Consider the following 15,356-nt stretch of genomic DNA (forward strand, 5'->3'; position numbering starts at 1 on the left):
GGGCTTTTCCCCTTTTTTTCCACATATGGAGAATAATGAAATAGGTGTTATAGATTTAGGGTTAATTTTATGGATCCTAAGAGATGTTTCTAAAGATTCAGGTTTGCTGTTTCAAAAAGAAAATTCTTTTGCAGTGTTTTGAAGGTCAGAGTAATATGCTTCAGCGCTTGGTATTTTTTCAGATTGTTTTACTCTCCTGTTTGTATCTCCAAAGTGAAAGCCATAATCTCTGTCCAATTGTCTGTAAATCCCCAGTGCTTTTGTGTTTACAATTACAGTTTGTTGGAGAAAAGAAATGCATGCATTATTTTTTTTACCTACGGCGGCCATATGTTTTCTTCATTAGTGTTCTGTGCACCTCATTTATACAAATAACACTCTTCAAAAATGAGTACAGCTCAACAGTAATAAAACACTCATTTAATTCGCCCTCCCTTATGCATCGTATTTATAGCCTTCACGTGGGTTAGCTCTCTAATATGCCGTCTTCTTTAAAGCTGGCCTCCGCTGCTGTTGGTCTTGGTTTTCTGTTTGTTATCTGGTAGTGTTAATGACCTCACAACCTCAAAAGATCTTTCTCCTCTGGTGGGTTTGTAGTGAGGGGCAGCCGAACCAGTCCCCACTGACTCATTAAAGTCAGAGATCTAGCCTGCTGGAGAGACTTGTGCACTGCCAGCAAAAGCTAAAAGTTTAGGTTTGATGTCCTCAGCAAAACACTGAAGATTGATACAGATGTTCCCCACATCTTTGAACTGCGACTTTCAGATCTGCTGCTTTTAAGCCACTAGTTCAATGGCTAAACTGAAACGATTGTAGATGGCACTTTTTATGAATAGAGTACAAAATAGGCCCTGAAACCATATTTTAACAAATGCTGAGTGAAATACAGGGCTTAAGCTTTAGAGTATGTTGATCATCAAACATGATATACTTGATGTTCAAGTATAGTAAGGCTTTATATCAATGGCCCCCTGTTGTTTTGTTTTGTGTTATGTTTTTTGTTTTAATCCTGTGTCATGTTTTGTTTTGTTTTGTTGTTTTATTTCTGTGTCAAATGTTTTGTTTTGTTGTTTTATTTTGTTTTAATTCTGTGTCAAATGTTTTGTTTTGTGTTTTGTTTTGTTGTTTTATTTTGCTTTAATCCTGTCAAATGTTTTGATTTTTGTTTTGTTTTGTTTTGTTTTGCTTTGCTTTGCTTTGCTTTGCTTTGCTTTGCTTTGCTTTGCTTTGCTTTGCTTTGCTTTGCTTTGCTTTGCTTTGCTTTGCTTTGTGTTGTTTTGTTTTGTCAATCCTCTGTCAAATGTTTTGTGTTTTGTTTTGTTTTAATCCTGTGTCAAATGTTTTGTTTTACTTTTGAGTCAAAAGTTGTTGTTTTTTAATCTTGTGTCAAATGTTTTGTTTTTTGTTTTGATTTGTTAGTGTTAATACTTTGACCATGTGTTTTTTTTCTCTAAGATTTAGTCTTGTGTAAGACGTTTTGCTTTGCTTTGTTTTGTATCATTTTTGGTTTGTTTTGCTTTTTGTCTTAGTCTTAGTTATGTGCCAAATGTTTTTTTTTTTTTGTCTTTAGTTTTAGTTTGTGTCATATCTTTTGCTTTGCTTTATTTTGCTCTGTTTTGTTTTATTTTGTTTTGTTCTGCTTTGCTTTTCTGTTTTTTCCCTTAGTTTTAGTCATGTGTTAAATGCTTTGTTTCAGTCCTGTATCAGGTGTTTTGTATTGTTTCGCTTTGCTTTGCTTTTTTGTCTTGTGTCAGATGTTGTTTGTTTTTTGTTGCAAATTTGAATGCAAATTTGTAATGCGTGATTTATTTGACCTCATCTACTGGTTTATTATAGGTTGGTTTGTCAAATTAATGAAGACTCTACATTCAAAAATATATGTTTTTGTCTATAAAAAAAGTTTGGAAGGAGTCTTTTTTTCTGGTAATTGGAAATGGTATATGGTAAGGTACAATGTGTTGCAACAGCATGACAACTAATTCTTAGCTATTTAATTATATTTATGATAGGTTCAGCATAGATTGCTGCAAATGTTATTGTACTTTCCAAGTTAAAAGTCCACTTTATCTGTTTTATATTCAGTGGCCAACCCCTGTCTACGGATGACCTGTGAATTTATGTGCTTGCTCAATCCAACCGGGGCCAGCTGTACTTGTCCAGAGGGGAAGACCTTGGTCAATGGCTCTTGTATTGACCCCATTGTCTCAGGTCTGAAGCCTCACTTCACTGTAGAGCTGATAACTTTCCCTTGTTCTTTGCTAAGCCATTATTTTTTATTAATTGTGGGGGTTCTGAAATAGCAATAGAAATATCAAGTTATAATATATATATATGTATATATATGTATATATATATATATATATATATATATATATATATATATATATATATATATATATATATATATATATATATATATATATATATATATATGGAATAATGCATATTATTTCAAAATGGTAAAGGTGAGCTGTGCCGACCTGCCTGTGAGAATGGAGGACGCTGCATGGCCAATGAAAAAGGAGACTGGCGCTGTTACTGCTGGCCCAATTTCTCTGGGGAACGTTGTGAAGTCAACCATTGTGCAGATTACTGCTTAAACGGAGGCACGTGCACTGGCTCACCTCTTGGTAAGAAACTTAGCTTTCTGTATTTCAATGCATGACTAAATCTTTTCCTCAGACATGTTGAGTTATTTATGGCAAATTTAAGTATTTAAATAGACTTACCCACCTTTTTCTAACCCCAAACTCTAAACAAGCCTTTTCACAGCAACATAATGGATGCATGATGGAATTAACTGTACTTTAGGGAACACTGTGAACTCAAAAGAGCTTTTTCTGTGATATGCTTGTTATACTAATGTCACATTAAAATACCAAACGTAACATTATTTTTATGATGGAAAAAATAAAGCACAAATTACACAAAATTAAACACAAACATACCTCTTTTTACTATATGGATTATTTATAGCTCAGGGTTATAATTTAAAGTGATATGTTTACTTATATTATTATTATTATTATTATATGTTACCGACTGATAAGTGTTCGCACGAGCAAAAGAAAGCAGGTGAATAGCAAAAAAGCTCCTGTGTTCCGTTTCCTTGTGCGAAGCAACCGTGCCTGGAAACGCAACTAGTGCGATCGTTTCTTTTTTGAAATAGACTGAAAAAAAAAGCGGTGCTCATTCATGCACAGTCCTTCTACTTTCAAGAGCTCGAGAGTTTTTGTAAAAAAGCGATTGCCACTTTCGTTTTAACCATTGTTTGAACAGATTATTAATTAACGGTGTGCGCGCAATTATCCTTTCATTATCATAATGTCTTGGAGTTAAATTGCTTGAAGCTATTGGAAAATATTGTGTGTCCGAGTTCTTTTTTAAATGAATATTTAAAGACATATTTCAACAAAAATGAATTATGTTTTTTGTCTATGTGTGTGTGTGTGTGTGCTATTAGTATAAAGGTTTATAAAATTATTCAAGGTGGCACATGGTCTCTGGTTTGTATGATAATGTTCCACTGATCCACTTTCGTGAGATATTCATTTAAAATTGAGCACTTTGGTCCCAATTGTAAAAACGTACAAAAATTGCTAATGACAAAATCATCTGAGTGTTGTGTTGTGTCTGCACCTCAATTAAAATTAGTCAAGTGTCATATTACAGCTTCATCTATCATAACCAATCAAATGACTGATGAGGCATGCAACAAAGCAATTATTTTCAACATCAGAATCCTCTAAAGTTTGATGCATCTCATCATCTGTTCTGGTGATTGTTAATGGCACAGCTAGATGCAGTTTTCATTATTAAAATAAAGGTAGTTAATGAGTGGTTTCTCTGCTCTTAGCTCACTGATTCTTGAGAAGTTGGACAAAACTGACTGCAGAATTGAAAACAAAAAAACTACTGAAACAAACGAAAACTACATGTTTAAATCTTGCATATACTCTATTCAGCTACTGATATAAGTAGACTGTTAGGTTAGGGTTAGGGTTAGGGTTAGTGTAAGTTGACATGTACTTGCAAAGTTTCTTATAGTCAGTTAAATGTCTGTTAAATTTTAAATGTCAGTATCAGCAGACATTAAGCAGACAGTCTACTCAAATGGACTATCAAAATAAAGTGTTACCCTACATTTTTACATGTGACCAACAGTTAAACAAACAGAAAATAAGACAAGTAATTATTATCGAATTATTCATGTGATGGTGGTGACCATTCTGACAGATTTGACACATCTGACAGTGATAATGAAAAACTGCATTTGTAATCATTTTAACTAAAATTCATTGAATCCATTAATTATTGTATTCAAAACAGTCACAACAAACAGTGAGCATGTTATTGTTTCAGAAGCTTTTTTTTTCAAGATTTTCATTGTGTTTTATATGTTTTATTTTTAAGATTCAGATTTAACAATATCTGATGGTGTTGATATTTTGGGCATTTCTTTCACAAAACATATGAAGTTTATATAGTAGACATTTAGTTTTTCTGTTGATTCTAGATGTTAATGCATCCTGGATTTTCTTATGAATTGAATGACGGTGTTGACAAGGGATATTTTACTATTCAAATTTAAAATATCCTAAAAATATTAAATGTACCTGAACCTGTCTGGCACTAGGTGAAGGTGGACTGTGGCACTGGAGTTTTTTAGAGCAGTGGTCCTTAACCATGTGTCCATGGATAAATTGGTACCAAGCCGCACAAGAAATCATGAATTATTTCCGTTTTATTTATTATCTCAATTTGAATTAACTTTTATCTTGTAAAGTCTTTTATTTTAAAAATGAGCGTATTTTCTCGCTTAAATCTCGGTCACTTGAGCGCCCAAATTTAACCCACAAGCAGTAAAATGAGTAAGTAACAGACATCTTAGGAAAGTTTCTTTGCTATGGGTAAAAGGCCCAGTGAAGGACTGCCAAGGAATGGATCCGCAACCCATTTGTCAACAAATCATGGCTGTGCAAGAGGATCAACCAGAGATCAACTGCTGGAGATCGCAAATGACAGCGGCCTTTTAGGGACCGTTCGCACATCGTGTCTTTTTGCGCAAGTTCGTTGTTTCCAATGAAGGTGCACGGCTTGCGCTTACAAGCAGCGTGGCGCGCTTGTGCCTTCCAGATGCACCAAGTAAATGAATTCCGCAAGCACATCGCGAGTCACCTGACAGGGATTAACTGATCCTGATTTATTACATTTTAATGTCTGATGGTGTTGACGTAAAATGGGGACACACTTTAAAATCTTATAAAACATGCAGGTGTCATTTAAAAACAATCTTACCTGGATGTGATACATTATTTGGCGTTCTTTTGATAAAGCAAGCTTTTTTCATTAATAAAATATTTATTTTGTCTATTTAATTACATATAAATGACTGGACTCTTCACTGTGGATCCTTCACTGTGTCTTAGATGTAGTGAGTAAACAATACATGCTATTAATTTAATATTTTAATATACTGATAATGAGCAATTGAAGCAGTTAGTTGTGCAGCTCAATATATTATTATGAATCCCTCATAAATAAGCTGTGCTCCATTAAAAAGCTGTGCTCCATGTCTCAAGAGTCAGTCAGCTACAAATAAAACTTCTTTGTGATATCATGCAGTATTTGTTTGAAAACCAAACTCTAAAACATAATCTAAACAGGCTCCGGTTTCCCCCACAAAGACATGCGCTATAGGTAAATTGAATAAGCTAAATTGGCTGTAGTGTATGTGTGTGAATTCAAGAGTGTATTCCCATTGTTGGGTTGTGGCTGGAAGGGCATCCGCTGGGTAAAACATATGCTGGATAAATTGGCGGTTCATTCCAATAAGAAAATGAATTAACAAATCTAAACCATTTCACCACAAGTGAATACTGTACATCCTTACATTCTCAACAATGCATGGGAGTTGTTGCTCTTCATGCATATCGTTTAAAAGAATCTCAAGACAGTTCATTTTAGATTAAATTAATTTGTCCCTAACAGATTAAACAGATTTTATAGATACACAGACTTTGAAAGTTGAAAAGTTGAAGTTTTTACTGGAACATTTTACTGAAATGAAATAAAATTAAATATTAATATAATTTAATCTAAATTATAAAAACACGTCTGTAGAAAAAAAGAGTAGATTACCCTTTTTAATTCTAAAGTAGTTCATTTGTCTGATGTTAAAGCTGTTTTTATACAGGCTTCATATTAGGACCAATATTTCAAGTTAACTTCAATGATATATAAACTGCTTGTTGTACTTTCTCATAGATTCTGCTGAAAATAGCTTTCAGCATTGGCTCCTGTCTCTGCGAGTTTTTTTTATAAAAGAGCAAAACATGCATAAAACATTTTCCTCTTGTTAGCTACAGTGCTAAACAGCTGTTACAAGCATGAATATTTGATGCACATTTTTTCTCAATCTGTCTAATCCAATCACAGGGAAACCTACTTGCCGCTGTGTGACAGGCTTCACCGGCCCGAACTGTGAGAGGAGGATCTGTGATAATCACTGTCTGAATGGAGGCACATGTGACGTAAGCTCTGGAAACCAGCCAGTGTGCCGCTGCTTGGCAGAGTATACCGGCGACCGCTGTCTTTATCGTAAGTACTGTACCTGGAAGAGGTTGCTTATATGCTGCAGAAATGAAAAACTACATTTTAGCTCAGTAGGTCGTTGATTCTCATGGCAGCTGATTAAAACCAATGTTGTGCGCCTTCAATTTCATATCATTACAATGCATATTGCTTATTTCAAGTCCTTCAAGCCTTTTTAATTTACTTAATTTTATTGTTTTATTTTGTTTCATGCACTGCCTGTCAGTTTCAATAGTATCTGGATGCAGACTTGGAATAGGGTACATGCATAGCTAGTGATTCTTCCCATACCGATTCACTGCCGGTGACCGGTTATTGTGACTTTTTTCAATTTCATACGGTTCGTTTTACAGCATTGAAGTTGTAATGTAATTAAAATTCAATCAGTTAAATAGACTTTAGCTTTCATTTAATTGTTCAAATGTAAAACGAGATGAAAAGCCATTTACACACACGCACCGTCAGGATCAGCAGGCGAGCACAGAAACACCATTGAATATACTGGAGTAAAATAAATGTTCCTATTTTAAAGACATGGCAGGGGAAGATGAATTTAATGTAGTAAATGCAGTGATTCTTGTACAATCTGAGACCCACTTTACATTTTATATCAATCAGGCAGTGGACACTGTTGATTTTTGAAGAAAACAGACCTTAAGCGCGCCAATTTTGAAACTGCATACAGTTCACCGGAAGGCCTTGACTCAGGTTACTGCTAAATTAAAAGTCCTTTCACATACTTCTGCCTATACCCTATTGCAAGGTGAGATTGCCTATATCAAGACTTGAAATGTCAGACACAATGTAGCTAGTAGCGTTACTGGTGCATTAAACAGCATTGCATTCAGCTCACCTGTCTGCATCCAGACCCCTCTTTTTGTTTGCACAAATATGTGTTTTTATAACACTTTATCAACGTGTGTCTAGATTTCAATTACAATGCAAATTGTTAGTCTGTTTTCTCAAAATTCGTTTTTTTTCTTCTGCTTTGAGCCATAATTGACTTTGCAGCACTTACACATACACCAAACTTTACAGTTTTATGTATATCTACATTTTTATGCACTTTTTTGTATATTTAATGAGCCTGAAAATTAACAAAATATGTTTTTCTGTCATTATTATTGTACTATAATATCTATATATAACTACAAATAACTAATTATAAACCAATAAAAAGAGATTGACAAAATCACCTCTGTAAAAACCTTTGCTTTGACTGTATTTCGAAAAAATTAAACAACAATGTTCAACTGTATTTTCCAAAAATATGTAATAAAAGTATATGCAAATTTGTATGTTAAATTAAATAATACCTTATTTGCAAAAGTTGTAATAGAAAAAAGATGATCAACTTTTAAGGCACAATATGTCATTTTCGACACTAGAGGGTGTGTATTCACAACAAACAAAGGCGTTCATTACATCATATGTGCTAAAGCATTCAAAACTTATTATCATGGTAGTATGAAGTAGAGTAAGGATGAAAGCTGTCCATGGCTGCATTTACACTGCATGGTTCAAGTGACCAATTCAGATTTTTTTCTGTCATGTGGCACAGATTGGATAAGGCCCGTGTAAAAAAATCACATGGATTCCGATTTACTCAAATCAGATTCAGGCCTTCTTCATATGTGGAAATTTATCCGAGATGAATCGGATGTGGCAGCATGGTGGCGCAGTGGGTAGCACGATTGCCTCACAGCAAGAAGGTCGCTGGTTCGAGCCATGGCTGGGTCAGTTTGCATTTAAATGTAAAGTTGTTGAGGGTTCCCCAGTGTTGGGTTGCAGCTGGAAGAGCATCCACTGCGTAAAACTTCTGCTGGATAAGTTGGTGGTTCACTCCGCTGTGGTGACCCCTGAATAATAAAGGGACTAAGCCAAAAAGAAAATGAATGAATGAATGAAGAGAGAGAGAGAGAGAGAGAGAGAGAGCGCAACGTCCGCCACGTAAACAATATAGACTGTTGCATACATCACATGCATAAATCAAGCCATGTAAATTATGTTAAGATGCCTACTGGTTAAAAAAGGCCTACATTAAAAGAAGATGGCCAAATGAGAATAACTAAATAAAGCAACTTGTCAAGAAGAATTAAAAAAATTAAACCCTGCGAACAGATTAAATACAAGAATGTAGAAAAGACCACTCTTTTACTATCAACTGTCAGTCAGCGCCCGCTCTTTTTTTTCTTGCTCATTGCACCTTTTGCCTTGTGCCGTGTAAATACAGACAGTGGAATACAAGTCACTTTTAAAAGATGATGTAAGCGGGTCATCTAAAAAATCGGATACAGCCACAAAATCGGAATTGACCATCAAGATCTGCAGTGTAAATGTAGCCAAAGTGAGAAGAGACTGCTGAAGTACTTGTTGAGAAGAGATGAGCGTGACGCGTCATGTCTAATCATACTAAATACATTTGAAGGTTCTGTTATAATGCGGCTCTGTGCAGTCGAATAAAATGCACAACATATTAAAGCATCTTTGGTGTTTCTATGTTTTCTATAAAGCAAACCCAGAAATCGATGGTGTATAACAGTCCATGTCAATAGTTAGAATTGCTCTTTTTTCTAGATTTTAACATTCTTCTAAACATTTGGGATAATATAAGTACATAAATCAGCAACATATATAACACTTTGATAGTGTTTTAGGATATTTTAATGCAAAAACATACATACCTTGCCTTTAATGTAATCAAACTGCTGTGGAAGTAAATGGTGATACATGTTAGTTAATTGTTTTACTCTATTCATCTGCAGTATCTCGCCATAAGCACAGTGATAGTGGTAACATGGCACCAGTTTTACTTTAACAGTTTACATCTTGAAATGCCAACAACATGAACCTCTTCCAAGCCTCAGCTACAGACCATTGCTGGATGGCCAAAGTAGACATTGTTCGTGGGCAACCAATAAAGTCCACAAACTAACATTATGCAAATGTGTTAGGATCACACATAGACACAATAACTATAATTTTCACAAACAACTGCATACACAAATTTATAATAGGGACACTTTAATGTCATTACGTTCTGTTTATTGGAACAGTTGCTAAGTTTTCTTTCCTTAACTGGCAACAACAACAAAAAGCCAAGCGATAGCGAATATTGTGTTTGGCTCAAAAGGGCATTTGCCAGCATTTGAACCATCTGTGCCCAAAGAGCTTTTCTAAGCGCTGCTGTAACAACCTTGAGGTATTTCTGTGCTTTGCTGATAAAATGTTTGCAGTTATGAAGTCTTTGTTATTATAATTTGTTGCAAAACAATTTAATCTGAGGACCCCGTAATGCATTTTTAGCGCCGTGCACCCAAGGGGCGACACATTTTCATCTTAGCACCAGTAGATATTTGATGTGGATAATTAAGTCTCATTAAAGCTTTGTAAAATTCTAATTAAACTTGAACATAATATGAAAGGATTGTGCCCTCGTGTCTTAATTAGGGGCATATCTTGTGTGTTTTTCCATTTCTTTTTTTTTGTGACAGACATCTGTCATCACCACTGTGTGAACTCCAAGGCCTGCACATTATCCAGTTCAGGACATGTGGAGTGTGTGTGTCCCGCACGCTATGAAGGGATCAAGTGTGATGTCGACAAGTGCCTGCGCTGCCATGGAGCCCCCTGTATCATTGATGGAGACACAGGAGATGTGGCTTGCAAGTTAGTTTGCTTTTTGTTAATACAGACACTTTTTTTATGGTTCAGTGTGGTGATGGTATCGGAGTGGAAATTATACATTTCACCTCGGACTGGGAGGTATGATAGAAAGCTAAATCTGTTTCGTATTTGTTTAATTCAATTTAATTTATGTTTATTTGTAAAGCACTTTTTACAATAATTATTGTTTCAAAGCAGCTTTACAAAATGTGCACATTATTGCATTACAATCAGATTAAGTTAGTTACAATCAAATATAAGTTATTATATTCAATTCAATTCACCTTTATTTGTATAGCGCTTTTACAATGTAGATTGTGTCAAAGCAGCTTCACATAAAAGGTCATAGTAAATAGGAACAGTGTAGTTCAGTTTTTAGTGTTTAAATTATATACATAGTTCAGTATATACATAGTTAACCTGCACATTAATTGCATATCAGGTGATTTGTCCGTAATATATTTGGATCTGTTAGAAAGTTCTATTTATAACATTCATTTTTAGCATTTATTTTTTATATATAACAATTCAGTAGTCAACTTAGCCCTGTAACTGCCGACTCTTCCAAATGGTTGACCATATTTTGACTATTTTAAATATTGACTATTTAAATTAATTAAATTAATTAATTAATAAGTAATTTAAAGAATGACTGTTTTAAATAATGGTTTACACACACACAACATTGGTTTATAAAGAAAACTTGATTTTGGTTTTATTGTAAAAAAAAAAAAGTATTAAATATTTTATGGCATACTTCAAAAAATAAAGATTTACTATTTACCATTTTACTATTTAGATTTAATATTCGAACATTTTTTTATTTTGATTGTTTTTAAAGAAATTGGTCTTACATTTCATAATTTCATATTTTTCATACTATAATGATTGTATGTATTAATTCAGGTACCATAAACCAACATATCTACCATTTTTTTTCTTGGTGGGGTAGTTAAAGGGTTAAAAGCATAACTATATAAACAAATGGTTTATTATTTTAATATATATATTATAATATAATATAATATTATAATTTATTTACAGTTGAAGTCAGAATTATTAGCCTCCTTTGAATTTTATCTTCTTTTTAAATATTTCCCAAATTATGTTTATCAGAGCAAGGAAAGTTTCGCAGTATGTCTGATAATATTTTCTCTTCTGGAGAAAGTCTTATTTGTTTTATTTTGGCTAGAATAAAAGCAGTTTTCAATTTAAAAAAATAAATCATTTGGGAAATATTTACAAAAGAAATAAAAATTCACAGGGGGGCTTATAATTCTGACTTCAACTGTATATTGTAAATACACATATATTTTATATCTTTCTTTTTTATATATTGTAAATATGCATATCTTTTATATCTAAATATGAATAAATATTTTTGCAAATATATGCATATATATATATATATATATATATATATATATATATATATATATATATATATATATATATATATATATATATATATATATATATATATATATGTCAAAACAAACTTTAATTTTGGATGTGATAAATTTTTGCCCAACACTAGTAATAACATTGATTTTCAGTCAAAACATTTCTAATTCTGACCCAGTTTAATTCTCTGAAAATATTATTAATTGAAATTGGCAAGGCATGCTATAAGATATTTATTGATTAAAACTAATTTTAACGTTTTACGCAAACCCACACTTAATGAATCCAGAGAAAACATGAAATTTTGGTCTCTTTTCAGTAGCAATATACAGTATGTATCTCAAAATCATGATTCTTTGTTTAAAAAATTAACTGTGACATAACATTACTTTAAATTTAATCAATAAACTCTGAATAATCACCCAGCCCTGGTTTCCCTAAAGCAAACAAAGTGCTGAATTGATGTTGTGCCATTACATCTGCGAAATATACCAAAGACAATAAATCTCCAGCCACGTTTATAACCTTCATGCAGCTCATTCTGTTACAAAGGCTAATTTCAATCAATTATTTATAGGTTATCCTGTAAGTCCACTCACAAATGACTCCTAGGTTTATGCAACAGTCACATTTTTAGCTCATCCAATTTGTTCTCGTTCTGCCAGCTGTACCAGCGGTCGAATCGCCTCCAGCTGCCAGTTGTGTGATGGCTACTGCTATAACGGAGGCACCTGTCATCTGGACCCCGACACCAGCCTACCCTTCTGCCAGTAAGAATGACTAAGTGCCTGCTTTTGTCCGTATTCCAATTCTCAGCTATTAGAGCCACACGGCGAACGGCCTTGGAAGCCTTGGCATTCATTTATAAAAGTCGTACAGATGTCAGAGACTTGTAAGTTTCCGATCAATGGGGCCCAAAATTACCTCAGCAGGGGACTCTACACTGGCACTTAGTCTGACAGACTTAAAAAGCACACAGGCATAATTAGCCAAGCTCTTATGTGCCTAAAAGTCTACATTCGGTTACAAATCAAATTACTTCAAGCCTCAAAAGCCTTTTTTTTATAATATATATATATTTTTTATATAGTTAATATTGCTGAATATGGTACAATACTGGGTATTAGGGGTGGAATGGAAAAAAATGCTCAATTGTTTGCATCACATGGCCATACACTGCATATACTGTAGATTTTCTTTTAGCATTTAACACTGAAGCGAGAGTTTGAGTGTTTTATCTGACTGGATTATGTGTATACAGTGGTCCCTCGTCAATTGCAGGAGTTACGCCTAAAAATATCCTGCAACAGGTGAAATCCACGAACTCTACAAATGTTTTAGGGTGTAAAAACCAAAGATGCATTTATTTCGTAATGGTGCCCTACAGCTGCGTAACTTAGCATGTCCAGAAGTCTGACTTTTTGTGAGATAGTTAGCATCTTTCTCTGCCTACTAGGTGCTACTGCATGTGCGTTTGAGGGTGCAGAACATCTCGTCAACATTGTGGGGTTTGTTGTGGAGAAAACTGCACCGAGGAGATTGATTGGTCACTTTATTTTGATGGTCCGTTTGTTGAATTTAAGTTACATTGCATCTACATGCCAACTAATTGTCATTAGATTATAAGTAGACTGTTAGGTTGGGGTTAGGGTTGGGGTTAAGCTGGATTTCCACTTTTGCCTGGCCCCGCATCGTGGACCTCCGCTAACTGCACATACACCTCACGAAACAGAGAAGTAGAAAGTTTCCAGAACTACGTCATCATTCAATAATTTTAAACTAATTATTTTTTATTATTTATATAAATTATTTTAATGATATAAGGATTTTTATAACCATTCAATATTTTTTTTTCTAAACTTTGATGCATCACTTGCTTTTGTTCATATCTTGGACAGTTCTACTTATTAAAGTTTATTAAAAAATTTTATGACAATAGAATATGAGTTGTTCTACAAACATATTTTTTTATTATGACAAGAATAAAAGCAAAAAAAGTACACTTAATAAAAAATACAGATTTTTTTTAGATTTAACACGCTCCACAATTCACACATTATTGTCTGGCTAGTTTCTGTCCTCTTCTTATGCTAAAAAGGCAATAATAGTCCAACATTCCTGACCATTATTACCAATAAAGCCTAGAAAAACAGGCCATCAGTATATTGTAAACTGTTCAAATATTCCTTTCCAGTTATCAAAGAAATAATTTGTTCCTAAATCACAGTTTTGTTATTTTATTATTAAATTGTAATATATACATCAGTGTAAAACCTGTGAATGGTGGAAAAACATATTTCTGTAATATTAAACCCTCCTGGGCCTCCACTTTTGCCACGGCCTCTTTTGGCTTTAACAAACTTATCCCTCGGGTTTTTCCAAGCTTGTTAACAAAAACTTTCCTCCTTTCTCACTGCTGTTGCAATTTCTAGCCAAGAATTAATGGTCATCTGCTTATCCCTGTGATCTCGCATGGATGGATCATAAAGATGTCTGTACAGTCGTATCTGTTTCAGACAAAATCTCTTTAAAGTGTTTCATATTCAACTCAAATCAAACGCGGCACCGCGCAAACTGTTCGCTCGAGTCTCAAAAAAAATCATGAGCTCTGCCAGCCAAAACAATGTCGCATGCACCCAAAGTGAACCGCCGCAAGCACATCGATGACATCACATTCACCGTGCGCACTCAAGCGAACTAGCGGACATGTCGAGTATAAACCAGGCTTTTGGGTTAGTGTAAGTTGACATGTACTTGCAAAGTTTCTTATAGTCAGTTAAATGTCTGTTTAGCAGCAGTATCTACATATATTAAGCAGACAGTCTACTAATACTCAAATGGGCTATCAAAATAAAGTGTTACTGATTGATTGGCAATGGTCTACAGCCAATCAGGACACACAACACAATGCGCTGTAAAAAAAAAAAAAAAGCATTGTAAAAAAAATCTGCAAAACTGCAAGGCGGCTAAAGGTGAACCGCATTATAGCGAGAGACCACTGTATCCCACATTATCGATACCAGTCAGCTGCCGCATTCTGTCTTCTCTCTAATGTGCGCTCACCTCCAGCCACCGCAGTCTGCATCATGGGCTAACTTTGTTCATTTATACACAGTTCAAAGCAGCTATTTTACATTTAATGCTGCAAACTTGCATGTTTTATTCATTTAAAGATTCCAGGGCAAAAACTCAATACCTGCACTTGCTGATTGGTTCTTACACTGCAACATATAGGCTGAATGCATGTAAAATAATGCCAAAATGCCCTTCTATAAAACACAGACAGCTACATCTGTAAAAATGTAATCATTTATGGAGTTTTTTGTACAATAGAAACCTAAACTAACACTCTTTCTTCAAAAAAAAAAGGCAACTTTAAAACTCTAATACTAAAATTGCAATTAAGAATTGTCATTTATTACAGTGCTACATGCATCATTTATTTTTATATTGTTACATGGTTTAAAAACAAATACAATTATTTTATGTGTCATATATTGGATGTTGTCAAATAGACAGACAGATATTTTTACTTTTTGTATTTTTTCATTAAATTTAAACAATATATAAAATATATATACAAGCAGAGCCCTGCAAACCATGTAAACCAAGGTTTTGATATGAATAATTCCCTGGCTATTTCTGTCACCTGTGCAAGCGAGTCGAGGGGACAACAAAGATAGGGATCCAGG

The 15,356-nt window shown here is 34.1% G+C and overlaps 1 protein-coding gene across 1 annotated transcript in view; it reads left to right on the top strand.

The window, feature by feature from the left end:
• Nucleotides 1-15,356, top strand: part of lrp1bb (low density lipoprotein receptor-related protein 1Bb) — a 625,723-nt gene that overhangs the window by 594,025 nt on the left and 16,342 nt on the right. The window contains exons 82-86 of the mRNA XM_056465638.1: nucleotides 2,083-2,208; nucleotides 2,466-2,630; nucleotides 6,439-6,600; nucleotides 10,089-10,263; nucleotides 12,330-12,434. Coding sequence (XP_056321613.1) covers nucleotides 2,083-2,208; nucleotides 2,466-2,630; nucleotides 6,439-6,600; nucleotides 10,089-10,263; nucleotides 12,330-12,434 — 733 coding nt within the window. The remainder of the gene's footprint in view (nucleotides 1-2,082; nucleotides 2,209-2,465; nucleotides 2,631-6,438; nucleotides 6,601-10,088; nucleotides 10,264-12,329; nucleotides 12,435-15,356) is intronic.

Source organism: Danio aesculapii, chromosome 9 (assembly GCF_903798145.1).
Source record: "Danio aesculapii chromosome 9, fDanAes4.1, whole genome shotgun sequence".
In the NCBI taxonomy this organism is placed as follows: domain Eukaryota; kingdom Metazoa; phylum Chordata; class Actinopteri; order Cypriniformes; family Danionidae; genus Danio; species Danio aesculapii.